This window comes from Capricornis sumatraensis, chromosome 8 (genome assembly GCF_032405125.1).
Source record: "Capricornis sumatraensis isolate serow.1 chromosome 8, serow.2, whole genome shotgun sequence".
Taxonomy (NCBI): domain Eukaryota; kingdom Metazoa; phylum Chordata; class Mammalia; order Artiodactyla; family Bovidae; genus Capricornis; species Capricornis sumatraensis.
The window spans coordinates 79,595,950-79,612,592 of record NC_091076.1 but is presented as its reverse complement, the minus strand read 5'-3'; the positions used below and the strand labels follow the sequence as shown (position 1 = coordinate 79,612,592).

General features: G+C 49.7%; 1 protein-coding gene across 1 annotated transcript in view; it reads left to right on the top strand.

Moving 5' to 3' along the window:
* The window catches only part of LOC138083623 (myosin-13), a 47,620-nt gene that overhangs the window by 21,205 nt on the left and 9,772 nt on the right, over nt 1–16,643 (top strand). The window contains exons 17-29 of the mRNA XM_068977456.1: nt 951–1,068; nt 2,214–2,337; nt 3,782–3,918; nt 5,107–5,362; nt 7,076–7,318; nt 8,934–9,110; nt 10,386–10,531; nt 10,636–10,726; nt 12,187–12,576; nt 13,372–13,498; nt 13,585–13,703; nt 15,737–15,933; nt 16,302–16,485. Of these exons, the coding sequence (XP_068833557.1) occupies nt 951–1,068; nt 2,214–2,337; nt 3,782–3,918; nt 5,107–5,362; nt 7,076–7,318; nt 8,934–9,110; nt 10,386–10,531; nt 10,636–10,726; nt 12,187–12,576; nt 13,372–13,498; nt 13,585–13,703; nt 15,737–15,933; nt 16,302–16,485 (2,309 nt within the window). The remainder of the gene's footprint in view (nt 1–950; nt 1,069–2,213; nt 2,338–3,781; nt 3,919–5,106; nt 5,363–7,075; nt 7,319–8,933; nt 9,111–10,385; nt 10,532–10,635; nt 10,727–12,186; nt 12,577–13,371; nt 13,499–13,584; nt 13,704–15,736; nt 15,934–16,301; nt 16,486–16,643) is intronic.

Here is a 16,643-nt window from a genome sequence, read left to right as displayed (position 1 = left end):
TTCCCTTCTCCAGGGGATCTTCCCAATCCAGGGATCAAATCCAGGTCTCCTGCATTGCAGGCAAATTCTTTACTCTATGAGCCACCCAGGAAACCCTATTAGTGAGCACTTATAAATGTTGACTTATTTTGTAAATATGAACCCCCTTCACCCTCCTTAGAGGGTTGTTGTGAGAATTAAATAAGCCAGTACATGTACAGCACTTAAAACAGGACCAGTCATAAGAGAAAAAATCGTAACTGTGTATGGTGATGGGGACTAGCTGGACTTCTTGCAGCAATCATTTCATAATTATATACAAATATGGTTGTACACGTGGAACTAATAAAACGTTATGTGTCAGTGATACCTCAATTTTTAAAAAATGCTAGTAGATAGCACTACAGCAGTAGTTGTAGGTGAATTTAAATAAACTCTGTCAGTTTGTGATTGATGAGGCAGACAAAAATATGCAAGAGTGTATGCAATATAATAAATTATATGGTCGACCTCGCCAAAATATCAAACACAGTAATGACAGAGGAGGCTTCTTTGCATATTCTCATGAAACCCTTACACCTGATTATTCATTAGGCCCCCAAGGAAAATAACAAAAACAAAACAATATAGGGCAAAACACATTATGAACACTGCAAATACTGGCTGTCAATTTTAGTAAAAATAAAAACTGTTGTTATTATGAGAATAATAATGATGAGAGACATTTCTAGATCAAGACAACCATTCTGTCCTCACCAGAGTCAAGAGCAATGAACAGGGCCAAGATTAATATTTTGGCTTTTAGTCCCATGGTTGTGGGGTGCTAGAGTCTCCCCAGGATGTTGAGATTATTTCTACTGGCACCAAACCTTCCCATTTGAGTCTGGGTATCCAGGGGTCTCATGGTATCCAGACCATCAGAGAAAACAGTGTAAAAGCCTCTAACAGGCCCTGGGCTCCTGTCTCCCCAGGCGTGATGGACCACCACCTGGTCCTGCACCAGCTGCGCTGTAACGGGGTCCTGGAGGGCATCCGCATCTGCAGGAAGGGGTTCCCCAGCCGGATCCTCTATGCCGACTTCAAACAGCGGTATGTCGCCTGCCTTTGCTGCTCTCTCCTTTGGAGGGTACCGTTCTGCATCCCTGCAGCTGGGTGTTGCATGAGCTCCCAAGGTTTCTGCTGAGGCGACGAGCCTTTGCACAGAGCAAGGGCTGAACCAGCCCAAAGTAATCCCAAAATCAGAGCCCAGACCACTCAAGACTGACTAGGACTCCAGAACAGAGTTTCTCAACCCCTGCACTGTGGACATTTGGGGCTAGACAATCCTTTATCGTGAGGACTGTCCTGTGTGTTAGATGATTTTAGCAGCACCCCTGGCCTCGACCCACACCGCTTCAATCTCAGATATCGCCCAATGTTCCCCAGTTGAGATTCCCTGCCCTAGACCAACACTCTCCTCCCGACTGCCATCTGGGCCCACAAGTCCCGGCCTTACCCATGGGGACAGGTGAGAAGAGGACACTCTAGAATGACCACTAGCCTGCAGGTCACAGCTGATTTCAAGGCTCTTTTAAGTCAGATAAGAGTCATCTCCTCTGAAAGCACCATCCCAGCCATGCACTCAGCTGGCCTTGCTTCCATATGTTTCTCTCCCTCCTGCCACAACCCGCTTGCCTAAAATCAACTCCTAGATTCCCCTCTAACAGACTAGTCACTGTATAATATTCCATTTCCATGGCTGGAGCAGGAGAAGGTTCTGGAAGGCCTAGTCTCAGGCACAGATCCTTTCGCAGGGGTTGATTCCATTGGGAAATTTTGCCCCTCGACTGAAAGCTCCACCCTCCCCAGAACTGCCCAGTTGGTGGGGGGATGTAGGTAGGTGCCAGTCCTGACCTGGCCTGCAGTGCAGGTGAGGCGTCTCCTCGGCTCCCATGTGCTGGGCCCGCTGCTGATGGCCTTGTCCCCTCAGCCGCAGTGGCTCCCTGGATTCTACCTCCCAGATTCCACCCTGGGTACAAGGGACACCACCTCCTTCTGTCCCAGAGAAACCGGGCTGGGACCCTGCTGGGCTCTGTGGCCCCAGGACCTCAGCGGGGCGGAGCAGGAAACAGCAGCCCTCAGGAAGCAGCGGGCCCAGCACCCTCCTGGCTGCACCCAGGGCTGTGTCACCAGAGGCTCTTCTCCAGACCACTCACACCCAGGCCCCAGGCTGACCCCTCCCCCTCCCTCGTCAGGTACCGGATCCTCAATGCCAGTGCCATCCCAGAGGGGCAGTTCATTGACAGCAAAAATGCTTCCGAGAAGCTTCTGAACTCCATCGACGTGGACCGGGAGCAGTATAGGTTCGGCCACACCAAGGTGAGCACAGGTGGGGCAGGGACGACCCCCACCCCAGGTAACCCCCAGGTCAGTGGGGTTAACCCCCAAACCCTCTTTTGAACTGTGGTGTTAGAGAAGACTCTTGAGAGTGCCTTGGACTGCAAGGAGATCCTACCAGTCAATTATAAAAGAAATCAGTCCTAAATATTCATTGGAAGGACTGATGCTAAAGCTGAAGCTCCAATACTTTGGCACTCGATGCAAAGAACTAACTCATTGGAAGAGACCCTGATGCTGGGAAAGATTGAAGGCAGGAGGAGAAGGGGATGACAGAGGATGAGATGGTTAGTTGGCATCACCGACTCGATGGACATGAGTTTGAGCAAGCTCCAGGAGTTGGTGATGGACAGGAAGGCCTGGCGTCCTGCAGTCCATGGAATTGCAAAGAATCAGACACAACTGAGCAGCTGAACTGAACTGGGCTGCTTGTGAGCTGATGGGAGGAAAGGTGTCTCTTTCCTGTTCCGGGAAGCCTGACGGTCCCTTGCCCAGAAGCCCAGGCCAAGAGAACTCTGTCCAGGAATAGGTAGCTATCTCTATGCTGACTTTAAGTGTCTAGAGGCTTAATTGGAAATTCCAGCCCCAGCCCTAGAAGAAATCAACAGGAGCAGAGAGTGAGTGCCCCTAAAGGGGAAAGGGAGCCCAAGAGATCAGAGAACACAGAATTCCAGGGACCGTGAGGTCCTGAGAAGAATTATCACCAATAAAAATGATCACCATTATTGAGCACGTGTGCACTGAGACCTGTGACATACCTTCTATACACATTTTACCGAATCTTTCAGATCATCTGATGGTGATAAGGGTGGTACTTAACTCATGGGGTTATTGGGAGGCTCCCAGAGGACAAGAGACTTGTTCAAGGTCGCATGGAGAGTGGGTGACAAAGGCCAGCTGCAAATCCTGGCCTGACTCCAAAGCTCCGTGTCCTAAAAGGGGCCAGGGGACCATCAACCCCATTAGGGAAAAGCCTGGAGCCCCCACGGGTGCCCTGCTTCCCGGGAACATCACAGGGGCAGAGGAAGCCCTACATGTGTGGGCAGTGCAGGGAGGGGCCCCAAGGGTGGGACCCACCTCCTCAGCTGGGCGGAGAGATTGGAGGATGAGGATGGGGAGGCAGAGGCATCTGTGAGTCCCTCCTGGTCGGCATGTGTGATTACATTTCTGCCCTATCCTTGCTTCCTGCATGTGAACTCCAGCAGAATCTGTCTGCCTGGGCCAGCGGGGCCTGGAATGTACCTTGGAACAGGACACAGAGGGGCTCCTGCAGAGAACACAGCCTCCAAAAACTGAGTCCAGCGAGCCAGACGGCTGCTGGTCCCAAGTCAGGGCTCCAAAGGCGAGGGCGGGGGCTAGACAGAGATAGCCCGCCTTGGGCGCACAGGCTGAGGATGAAGTAGGGCCTGTCTCTCCTTTCACACAGGTATTCTTCAAAGCTGGGCTCCTGGGCCTCTTGGAGGAGATGAGGGATGAGAAGCTGGTGACCCTGATGACACGCACGCAGGCCTTATGCCGGGGCTACCTGATGCGGGTGGAGTTCAAGAAGATGATGGAGAGAAGGTGATGCAAGGCGTCGCCTCCCTGCCCTCCTCCCTGGAGCTGACCTTCACTTCGTGCTTTAGTCTTAAGATGTTCACTTATTTGTCCCACATTTACTGAGCCACGGTTCTGTGCTGGGGCCTCTGCTTGACACTGGGGATGCAGAAATGAGCCCTGGCCTCCAGGAGCCCACAGAGGAGTGGGAAGCAGACACCTGCTCAGCTAGTTTTCACGCCTGTGACAAGCGTAGTGTCAGTTGTATTCAGGGCCAGGTGGACAGATTGGGGGCTGGGGTTGGCATGAAAGGGCAGCAAAAAAGAAAGAGCTTTCCAAAGGAGGCTTTGCATGGCTGGAGGAAGGGTGGCCTGCAGGTTGTGGGGAGCAAAAGCAGGTCACTTGACTGGAGCGAGGAGAGGCTGGCAGTGGAGGTCCCCACCTGCCATCTTGAAGAGCCCAGGTTAAATCTCCCACTTGATGGGGAGCCATGGAGGAGGCGAGTGAGAGGATCGGATTTGTTTCAATAGCTCAGACAGGTCACCTGGGGGACTTTCCTGGCAAGCCAGTGGTTAAGACTCCACGCTTCCACTGCAGGAGGCACAGGTTTGATCCCTGTTCCAGGAAGTAAGATCCCACTTGCCGCACGGCGTGGCCATAAAACAAAACGCACACATGCTCAAAGAGGTCACTGGCAGCCGCAAGAAGAGCAGGCCTGAAGGCACAAGAGGGGCCAAGGCCAGGCTGTAGAGAAGTCCAAACAGAAGATGACAGGACCCGATTAGGACACAGATGATGGGGGAGAGAGGACGGAAGGGGCTGGATGAAGCTGGAAGGGCCTTCGTCCTTCAGTAATTCAACAGGAGGAGCAGCAGCACCGTGGGCCAGTCCTGTGTGGGGGTTCACTGGGACCCCTTCCCCCTGATACCCTGTATTCCCCGTCCTTCACTACCTCCTGGAGTTTGCTCAGACTGACAACCTTAGGGTGAGCATTTTCAGTAGGGTGGTGGAGGTGGAAGCCAGGTGGATGGAACCTCTCTCACCTCCCAAATTTGCACATGCTGTTTCCTCTCCTCTTCGTTTGCAGAACAGACTCTGGGGCTGCACCCCCTTCCCACCTGACCGATAAGCGTGAAGGTCTTGGGGCCCACAGGGCAGGGGGGTGGAGACTGCACCTTGCTGTGGCCCATTAACCCCAGTCCTAACAATACACAGGGACTCCATCTTCTGCATCCAGTACAACATCCGATCTTTTATGAACGTCCAGCACTGGCCCTGGATGAACCTGTTCTTCAAGATCAAGCCCCTGCTGAAGAGTGCGGAGGCTGAGAAGGAGATAGCCACCATGAAGGAAGACTTTGAGAGAGCCAAGGAAGAACTGGCCAGATCTGAGGCTCGCCGAAAGGAGCTGGAGGAGAAAATGGTGTCCCTGCTGCAGGAAAAGAATGACCTCCAGTTGCAGGTCCAGTCTGTAAGTTATCTCCCCGAGGCCAGGAGGATCCGTCAGAGTTTATGCAAGAGATAGTGGTGCCACCCAGTGGGCTTGTGGGGTATTACATCACTACCCTGCCAGTAAAAGGAGGCCAGCCCGGGCTTGTGGACTTAATACACCGCAAAATACATCTGCAAAGTGAATTTCTGCTGACTTTATTTCTCCCTGTCTTCTACAGCGGAGTCAGATGTATTTTTGCTGTGGGCATGAGGGGGATGTGTTTGTCATAATAAAAAATCTGTCAGTGATGTACCAAGTCTTTTTAAAAATCATGTAACTAAATTACTGGCAGTTCCCTGGTGGCCTAGTGGTTAGGATTCCAGGTTTTCACTACCGTGCCCTAGGTTCAATTCCTGGTCAGGGAACTAAGATCCTGTAGGCTGAGTGGTTCAGCCAAAAAATTTAAAGATAAAAAACATTTTTAAAAAATTAAAGATATGCATATTTTCAAAGATATAGGGAAAATGAAGCTGTATATCTAATCCATAACACTCTGGCAGCATAATGGTCTCATTTCACAGAGTCAAGACGTTTAGTGTTTGCTCGTTTTAATAAACTCCCAATACATTTACCTTTTGCTTAAGTGCACAGCGCCTCCTCCTCCCCTTTCACTTTCCCAAGCACGGTGAGCACAAGAACAAGTTTTGGAACCAGATATCTGGGTTTGCATCCCAGATCCTCCACTTGGCAGCTGTGTGACCTCAGGCAGGTGACTTATCTTCTTTGTGCCTTAGTTTTCTCAACTGTGAAATGGGCACAGGAATAGCCTCTCACCTCTTAGGGTAGCTGGGAGGCTCAGATGAGTTCATGCATGTAACACAGGACATGTTCAGTAAACACAGAAGGCTATTCTTGCCAGACTCTTTTCATCCATTACCTTGAAATGCATGTCCAGTTCTCACAACACTGAGAAGTACGAGAGGATATAATCTGTTTACATTTAACAACATAATCAGCTAATCGTGGTCACTCCAAGAGACTCATTGTAGAGCCTTCCGGGGAATGTACATATTTAATCACTTGTTTCTATTTGGGGTTTTTCTTTTCTGTGGCTTAAGGAAGCAGGCCTCAGGAGTCATAAGAAGCACTTTGCTATGGAGAGTTTTAAAAGGTGATCAAGTTTGGGAAATATTAGTTAGCGTGTGAAAGCACAGAGTGGATGAGTTGATCTTCAACTCGTGTAGGAGGAAGAGGGAGATGGCCGGGCATCCAAATGTGACAAATTTGCAGAGGGTTTATGAATGCTACGTGTGCCTTTGCTTGAGAATTTCTATTAAGTAGATGACACCATTAGTGGCTAAAAAAAAGTATTTGGATGATATACATGAGTACGTGCATGCATGTGGGCACACATGTGCACATATGCATGTGTATATGTGTGTGTGTGGCGATGATCCATTCCTTGACTTGAGTCCAGATAATGGGCTTTTGGAGGGTAAAGCCCTTCCCTCTGGGGTTGGTCAAGAGGCTGATTAAAAGACAACAGTCTGTAAATAACACGGTCCTATTGTATAGTACAAGGAACTGTATTCAACACCCTGTGATGAACTATAGCGGAAAAGAACATGGAAAAGAATGTGAGTCTGTGCATAAATGAATCACTTGGCTGCACAGCAGAACTAACACAACACTGTAAATCAACCATCCTTCAAAAAATAAATTAGAAAAAACAATGATCTGTCTGGTTTTTAGGAAACAGAAAACCTGATGGATGCCGAGGAGCGGTGTGAGGGACTCATCAAAAGCAAGATTCAGCTGGAGGCCAAAGTGAAGGAGCTGAACGAGAGGCTGGAAGAGGAGGAGGAGATGAATTCTGAACTGGTTGCCAAGAAGAGGAACCTGGAAGACAAATGCTCCTCCCTCAAAAGAGACATCGATGACCTGGAGCTGACCCTGACCAAAGTGGAGAAAGAGAAGCATGCCACGGAGAACAAGGTGGGCATCCCCACTCCTCCTCCCAGGAGACAGGTGGGGAAGGAACTGCCCGGAAGTGGGAGGGGAATGAACCACCTCCGCCCTGTTCTTAAACCCGTGGGCTCTTCCCTCGCTCCTGCTACCTGCCTGGTCACACCACAAGCTTCTAGCCCCAACCCTTCCTCCACAATGCAAGAGATGCTTCAGGAGAAGCCCTTGGCACAGGGAAGCCAAGAAACGTGCCCACAGAGCCAGGCAGATGATCGGGGAGGCAGGTGGTGAAGGAGGCAGAAAACTGGACCACACCAAGGACTGGCAGGGAGGTTAGAGGATCAGGGACCCTCATGCATTACTGGTAAAAGGTAGACTAATGCAGCCTATGGGAAAGCCATCTGGAAATTCTTAGCTGAGTTAAGAATCCATGCATCCTTCAACCCAGTGGTTCTGCTTCTGGGTATACAGACCAAGGAGTTCTCCTGCCAGGTCCATAAGGGGACATGTATGAGGAGGCTCACGGCAGCATTTCTTGTGGGGGGGGGGATGGATGCTGGAGGCAGGATCAGGGTCCACCTGGGGGGATGGAGAAGTGAGATGTGGAGGACACACAACAGGCTGTACACACAGCCACCAGGACAACGAGATGGGTGTGAAAGGCCTAGTGCTGAGTGTGGGGACAAAGGAGGAAAATGAAACATATAACATGAAAGCGTTTATGCAGACTAAAATTACATGCACACAAAATAACACTTGACAAAAATGCATGGAAAATACAGTCCGTGATTCACATCATCTTTGCTGCCAGGGAGGTGGAGATGGCTCAAGGCAACGTCGAATGGGCAACTGGGTGTCGACAGGGAGGTGACAGAGAAGGGGCGGGGACTGTGGCAAACTGGAGAGCACTTGTCCTGCCCCCAGGTGGCATCCAGGGCCCAGTGCCAGCCAGTGGTTGCCAGCGGGGGGGATGTGAACGCTGCATGGCCAGAGCTTATGATTTTCCTCGAGAAATCAGACATCCAGATTTTAGGTGAAATCTCATTTTTTCCACCAATGTTTACAACTTATTCAAAAGTTGTAAACTATTATGTGGCCAGATTTGCCCCATAGGTCAGGAATTAACGACCTCTGATCTGGAAGAGTGTTGCACATGGGAAAAGCTCAATTTAATGCTTTAAAACTCCACGGTTGGTGCCCTTGCCCTGCTTCCTGACACAGGGGACTCCCCGTTCTGGATTTTCTTGCATAGCACCTCCTGCCTATTCCTCTTCCCCTTCCTGCCTCATTGTAAACCCTGGCCAGCTAATAAACAAATTCCCATGGATATAATCTGATGAGTACAGGTTGATATGTTGTTTTTTGGAGGCAGCATATTTGCATGAATAATGTCCTTCTGTGTACCATATGATGTCCTCTTTAAAAAAAAAATTATCCTAAAGGGCCCTGTGATAGGCCAGTGAGGACTGAAAAACACCAGAGGCTGTCAATTTCAGGATGATGTAGCCAACACCATGGGCACCTGCTGGAGAGGCAAAGAAGTAGTAACCAAAAAAGAGAAAGTCAAAGAAAAAAAAATCAATAGCCTTTGCTGGAAGCTTCTTAATTGTTTGAACTGGTTTCAACTGGTGATATACTCTCTTAGGTAAAGAATCTTTCAGAAGAAATGACAGCACTTGAAGAAAACATTTCCAAACTGACCAGAGAGAAGAAATCTCTGCAGGAAGCCCACCAGCAAACACTGGATGATCTGCAGGTTGAAGAAGACAAAGTCAATGGTCTGATCAAAATAAATACCAAGCTGGAGCAGCAAACAGATGACGTGAGGAGATTTCATTACTACGCCCTAACATTGATGACTTGCAGAAGCAAAGACAAGATGAGGTCTACACAGGACGCAGGGTTGAGGCTTCCGACTCTGGGGTCAGAACCTCTTGAGTTCAGATCTCAGCCCCTTCCAAATAAATGTGGAATGCTGAGTGAGCCACTGAAACTCGTGAAGCCCCAGTTTCCACCTTGTGAAATGGGGATTCAATTAGCTTTAGCTGCAAGAGTTTTCATGGAAAGCATAGCACACACAGCGTGTTCAGTAAAATGTTAGCTGCAAATATCACCGCCACCATCGTCATCACTGTCATCCTCACCCTCAGCATCACCAGCATCATCACCATCACCATCATCATCACCAGCCACCATCACTACCATCATTGCTACCACCATCACCACAATCATCACCATCACCACCATCACCACTATTATCCCATCACCATCACCATCACTGTCATCACCACCATCAGCATCATCACCATCACCACCAGCATCATCACCACTATTATCCCATCACCATCACCGTCATCACCAGCATCATCACCAGCATCATCACCATCAGCAGCAGCATCACTATCATCCATTATTAGCATCCACTTGTAGGTCCTTGGGTTCCAACAGCTCCAATCCTGTTCTAACTTTGTTAAAAATGAGTTCCCTTGGTGGCCTGAAAAATTACCATCCATCCCCTCCCTACCCCCGTGTCATGTTACACTTTTGTTCTTGATATAAGAGCCAGGTTTGAAGCTTAAGGTTTCACTCCCAATCATGGCTAGAATGTTTCCAGATTGCCGCAGTCGTCCTGAGGCCAAAGCAGGTGTTCTCCTCCCCAACAACTCCTTTCCCTCACTGCCCACCTCCCCTCCCCATACACACACATTCTTTGCCTAAATCTCCCCACAGCTGCATGGTGCAGGTAGGGGAGAAGGTTGGTAGCATATAATCTAGGCCTTCCCAGGCACAGCTGGGGCAGTGCCCTCCCACAGGTGCCCCGTTCTGTCTGGGTAAGAGTATGCATCCCCCAGCACCATGTTTGCATCGTGGGGCATGGGATAGGCCAAATGGGCATCAGCTGAAAGAGGCACTGGGAGGCCTCGGGGGGAATCCAGCCTTTGCCAGAGGAGAGAAGAGGGAGGAGGCAGGGGGCCATGCTCCCTCCCGGGGCAGAGGTGAGGGGTCACACCTGCGGGATCCCCGGGACACTGCCCTTGGCTAAGAGGCAAGCTCAGTCCCCAGCAATTCTCAACCCTGCCCCACTGTGTCTTCCCAGCTGGAGGGCTGCTTAGAGCAGGAGAAGAAACTGCGGGCTGACCTGGAGCGAGCAAAGAGGAAGCTGGAAGGAGACCTGAAGATGTGCCAGGAGTCGATCATGGACCTAGAAAACGACAAGCAGCAAGTGGAGGAGAAACTGAAGAAGTAGCTCTTTCATGTTCACCTGTGTTTGAGCCCGAAAGCTAACTTCTGCCTTTGAAGGGCTCATAATTCAGGTATTTAAAATATATATATGTATCTATTTGCAGGAAGGAGTTTGAAATCAGTCAGCTACAGACCAAAATTGAAGACGAACAAGTTCACAGTCTGCAGTTACAAAAGAAGATTAAAGAACTGCAGGTAACCTGTGGACACCTTTCCCACCAACTGGAAATCCCTATATCAGGGACCCCTCCTTGCTCTTTCCCCTAGGTTTCTCTTTTTAAAATATTTATATATTTGGCTGCACTGGGTATTAGTTGCAGCAAATGAAATCTTGCATTGCATCGTGTGGGCTTAGTTGCCCCACAGCATGTGGGATCTTAGTTCCAGGACCAGGGATTGAACCTGAGTCCTCTGCATTGCAAGGCACATTCTTAACCATTGGACCACCAAGGAAGTCTCATCCCCAGGTTTCTTTTGCTGCTTTTTTGTCTTAGTCCTGTTGGAGCTTGAGAGAATCTCCTTCCCTTTTTTTGAAGTTAATATTCAAATTGTCTAAGTTGCATATAAATAGATTTTCTTGAAGATAATTAAAATTACCCATAGTGGCAACCCACTCCAATACTCTTGCTTGAAAATCCCATGATCAGAGGAGCCTGGCAGGCTGCAGTCCAGGGGGTCGTGAAGAGTCAGACTGAGCGACTTCACTTTCACTTTTCACTTTCATGCATTGGAGAAGGAAATGGCAACCCACTCCAGTGTTCTTGCCTGGAGAATCCCAGGGACTGAGGAGCCTGGTGGGCTGCCGTCTATGGGGTTGCACAGAGTCGGACAGGACTGAAGCGACTTAGCAGCAGCAGCAACAGCATAAACTAAATGTTATTGATAAGGGTGCTCTAAGCACCACCCCTAACTCCAGGGTCCTTCCACCTTCTCAGAAATCCACGGCATCCTCTGGATCTTTTGTACACATGGATCTATGTACATAGACACAAAAATATATATATAGGAGATGCATGCATGCACGCTAAGTCACTTCAGTCATGTCGACTCTTTGCAACCACATAGACTGTAGCCTGCCAGGTTCCTATATCCATGGGATTCTCCAGGCAGAATACTGGAATGGATCTGCAATGGATTGCCATGCCCTCCTCCAGGAGATCTTCCTAAAAGGAACAAGAATATTGAATAAATATGTATATATATAAACTTCTACATAATACATATGTATACGGGGACTTCCCTAGCAGTCCAGTGGTTAGAAGTCAGTGCTTCTACTGCTGTGGGCCCATGTGTGATGCCTGGTCAGGGAACTAAGATTATCCAAGCCATGCAGCATGGCCAAATATATATATACGCACTTAAAATATTATATAGAGACTATCATTATGCGAGTTGCTCTCTTCATGTAGCAATGCATCCTGCAGAGCTGTCCATGGTAGACCTGAGTGGACATCTTACTATGGACCACAGGCTGATCTGACCATTCCCCTACTGATGGGCACTTAGATTGTGGCCAAGTTTTCTTCCAAGGATTTAATGTTAGAATGTATTCTTGACCTTATGAAGCCCACCCCCAATCCTCCCCACCATGTCCTCCCCAAAGTGGGGCTGTTGCCCAACCCTCCATGACCTTGCTGACCCAGTGACCCTTCCAGGCCCGCACTGAAGAACTGGAGGAGGAGGTGGAAGCAGAACACATGCTCAGAGGCAAGATTGAGAAGCAGCGCGCGGACCTCTCCCGGGAACTGGAAGAGATCAGCGAGCGGCTGGAAGAAGCCAGTGGGGCCACTTCGGTCCAGATCGAGATGAACAAGAAGCAGGAGGCTGAGTTCCAGAAACTGCGCAGGGACCTGGAGGAGGCCACTCTGCAGCACGAGGCCACAGCGGCCACACTGAGGAAGAAGCACGCGGACAGCGTGGCTGAGCTGGGGGAGCAGATCGACAACCTGCAGAGGGTCAAGCAGAAGCTGGAGAAGGAGAAGAGCGAGCTGAAGATGGAGATCGACGACCTGGCCAGCAACATGGAGACTGTCTCCAAGTCAAAGGTACCTGATGCTTTTGCTCTCTGCAAAGGCGAGGCAGCATCCACCTGCTGGGTGAGCGGGTACAGTTCCATGCCTGCAACTCACTGCATGTTCTGAACAGTAACACTCTCTCCACTTCCATCTGCTCCTGGCTCCCCAAACTCATTCAGGTCACCAGAGCCCTGATCCAAAGATCTGCTATAACTCAAGATCTCATCATTCATCCAGTCTTTCCCAAATGCTTCCAATCCATCTCCCATTTTCTTTCTTTCTTTCTTTCTTTCTTTCTTTCTTTGTGTGTACATGCCTGCTAAGTCGCTTCAGTTGCATCTAACTCTTGTGACCCTATGGACTGTAGTCCGCCAGGCTCCTCTGTCCATGGGATTCTCCAGGCAAGAATACTGGAGTGGGTTGCCACGTCCTCCTCCAGGGGATCTTCTCAGCCCAGGCATCGAACCCAGGTCTCTTACATCTCCTGTAGATGGGTTGTTTTTTTTTTACTACTAGCACCACCTGGGAAGCCCATTTATTTGCTTATTATTTATTTGGCTGTGTCAAGTCTTAGCTGTGACACACAAAGTCTTTTGTTGTGATGCTCAGACTCTCTAGTTGTAGCACATGGGTTTAATTCAATTCCTCCACAGCACAAAAGAGCTTAGTTCCTAGACCAGGGATCAAACCCGAGTCCCCTCCACTGCAAGGCAGATTCTTCAAAGTGGCAACCCCACTTTGAAGCTAAACTATCAAGTGATTTGATACTAGGAACCCAGGATTCATTTTTCCCATTCATGTTGGCTTTTTTTTTTTTTTTTCAAGAGTAATGTGGAAAGGATGTGCCGGACTGTGGAAGACCAGTTTAATGAGCTCAAGGCCAAGGGTGACCAACAGACACAGCTAATCCATGACCTGAACATGCAGAAGGCAAGGCTGCAGACCCAAAATGGTGAGGATGGGCAGGGCCCTGGGGTCCCGCTGCACGGTGGAAGAGGGTGGTCCAAACCCTGACGTGGGCCCACATCTATTTGCCAGGGGAGCTGAGCCACCAAGTGGAAGAGAAGGCCGCTCTGATCTCACAGCTAACCAAAGGCAAGCAGGTCCTCACCCAGCAGCTGGAGGATCTTAAGAGGCAGCTGGAGGAAGAAACCAAGGTACGGATGGATGCCTCCGTCTAGAAAGGTAGAGTCAGGTGGGACCTGAGAAGCCGCGGAGCTGGTTGAGGGCAGTGCTGTGTCATGAAGTCTGGCGCTGCTCCTCTCTTCCTTGCAGTAGGACAGGAACAAGTTCTTGGAGGTTCCAGAACCTTGGCATTGGCTCTCCTTCTTCAGAGCTAGAAAATTCTACCAGGGTGCTCCATCCTCGGAGCCCCGCAGTGGAGGGGCTGATAAACTCCCCTCCCCGGGCAGGGGCATCCCCTCCCCCACCACTGTACTAGCTGGGCCATCTCTGCCTCCGTGCATCTTCCCACTCTGCCCAGCAATCATTCCACCCCCTTGAAACGCCCTCCTCTCTCTCCTCCATCACTCTTTGTGTATCAGCAGCTACAACACCTACATTTAAGAACCCCCTCCTCCAAAGGGCTGGGTGGTTTGGGGGCACCCTTGGGACATTTGCATAAATGCAAACACCATTATCATGTGCTTGATGTCAATATCAAGATATTTATAATTCACATCCCTCAACTAATCTGTCAACTCCTAGAGGGCAAGAATTATTTTTCCCCACTGTAGTAGTTAAGAGTAGTTACAGCACACAGTAGAACAGTGCACACAGTAGGTGCTTAGTAAATGTTGTTGATGTGTGTTCGAGAACTAAAACAGAAAAGCAAGTGTGCCCAAAACTGCATATATGTAGTTCTGGGGTTGCCCTGTGCCAGCTAAAACTTACAGGGCACTCTTCTGGAATTCCAGCAAACTCCATCTGCCTCGCCTAAAACACAGGAAAAGTGCTGTATTTGTCTCCCATCTTTCTGGCATATGGCTGGGGTTGCTGGGAGACTTGCAGGGCAGAGGGAGTGGAGAGAATCAGAGCCTGAGCAGGCCCCTTCCTGGAGCAAAGCTGTCCTTTGGCAGGATACAGAAGGAGCTAAGCTTTCCTTCCTGGGAAAAGTTTGTTGTTTATTTGTGTCTTTGTTGTTGTTCAGCTGCTAAGTCATGTTTACTCTCTGAGACCCCATGGACTGTAGTCCATCAGGCTCCACTGTCCATGGGGTTCTCCTGGCAAGAATACTGGAGTGGTTGCCATTTCCTTCTCCAATCTGTGCCTTTAAAAGGATGCAAATACATGAGTTACTGCACTGGGCCAACCAGAAAGTGGTCTGTGACCGTCATGATGAGAGCACCAATGTCCTCCCGACCAGGCGGAAGTGAGTGATGGAGGCCTCAGACATGTCCCCCTTCTGCTTGGGAAGCGGTGGCAGAGCCATGGAAACTGCACAGCTCATGTCAGAATTCCCGGGTGGGGACACAGCCCCCTGATGACACCAGAATATACGTTTGGGGTTTTCATGGTCACAGTATTCCGAAACACTGCCTTAAGTAGTGAGAAGATTAATCCCTTTCTGATTCTCTTCCAATTATTCTGATTAAATAAGTAAAAGGTCTCAATTTGGATGTTGTTGTTTAGTCACCGAGTCGTGTCTGACTATTTTGTGACCTCATGTGACCCCACCAGGCTGCTTAGTCCGTGGGATTTCCCAGGCAAGAATACTGGAGGGGGTTGCCATTTCCTCTTCCAGGGAACCTTCCCAACTCAGGGATCAAACCCAAGTCTCCTGCATTGGCAGGCGGGTTCTTTACCACTGAACTACAAGGGAAGCCCCTCAATTTGAATACCATCTCTCTAACACTGCCGCATCCTCCTCATCAAAACACAAGAGAATAGGACTAGGACACAGGGTCACAGCTGCAAATCACTTAGCTAGAAGGAGGTAACATTGTCTTACCTCCATTGCATTTATTCGGTTACCTTCTGTTTACGGCAAGCGTTAGTGATTTTCCACTTAAATATGATAGTCTACTTTTTAAAAAGTGAAGTAAATAAAACAGGAGCTATACTGCCCCAGCTAAGTTTGTGAAGGCAGCAAGTGAATGACTCAAGTTGGGAAACACTGGTTGAAACAAAATTTCTTACCCTGGAAAATGACCAAACGGTTTTGCAATTTGTCACCACGGTGATGCCGCAGGCCAAGAGCGCCCTGGCCCACGCCCTGCAGTCCGCCCGCCACGACTGCGACCTGCTGCGGGAACAGTACGAGGAGGAGCAGGAGGGCAAGGCCGAGCTGCAGAGGGCGCTGTCCAAGGCCAACAGCGAGGTGGCCCAGTGGAGGACCAAGTACGAGACGGACGCCATCCAGCGCACGGAGGAGCTGGAGGAGGCCAAGTAGGGGCTCCCAGGTTACGCTAGGAGAGATGACCTTAAGACACAAGGAAGAGACAGGGGACAGGCCCTGTCTTCCTCCCTAGGCCTTCAAGTTTTCCTAAGCACACAGACTGGGTCTCCATGCCCTTCCCCCTGGGTCCTGTCCATTCATTCCACCTGGTCCCCTTGGCAACTCCTAGGCGACTGCTTTGCCACCACACATTTTGGGATTCTTCAGGTGATACTTAGATCCTATCCAATCATCAAACTCTAAGGCCTTGGTCTTATCAAATTCCAGTCCTTTTTAGATGGCTCCATTCCCTCCTGATCTGACAGTTACTTCTGAAAGAGTCCACCTTTCCCAGCAACAGTAGGTCTGATCCTCTTAGGAAGAAACTGGCCCAGAGGCTCCAGGAAGCAGAGGAAAACACAGAGGCTGTGAGCTCCAAGTGCGCGTCCTTGGAGAAAACCAAGCAGAGACTCCAGGGAGAGGTGGATGATCTGATGCTGGATTTGGAGCGGGCCAACGCTGCCTGCGCCTGCCTGGACAAGAAGCAGAGGAACTTCGATAAGGTCCTTCCCCATGACTCGATGCAAGAGATGTGTGAATGCATACATCCTTTGGGGTAGGGGGAGGTGCACAGAGCATCAAGTCCGGAGTGGAGACTTTGGGGCTTTGCACTGTCTCTTGATTTTTGTGACAGTCCCTCTGAAAGGAATTTTATTTTTCA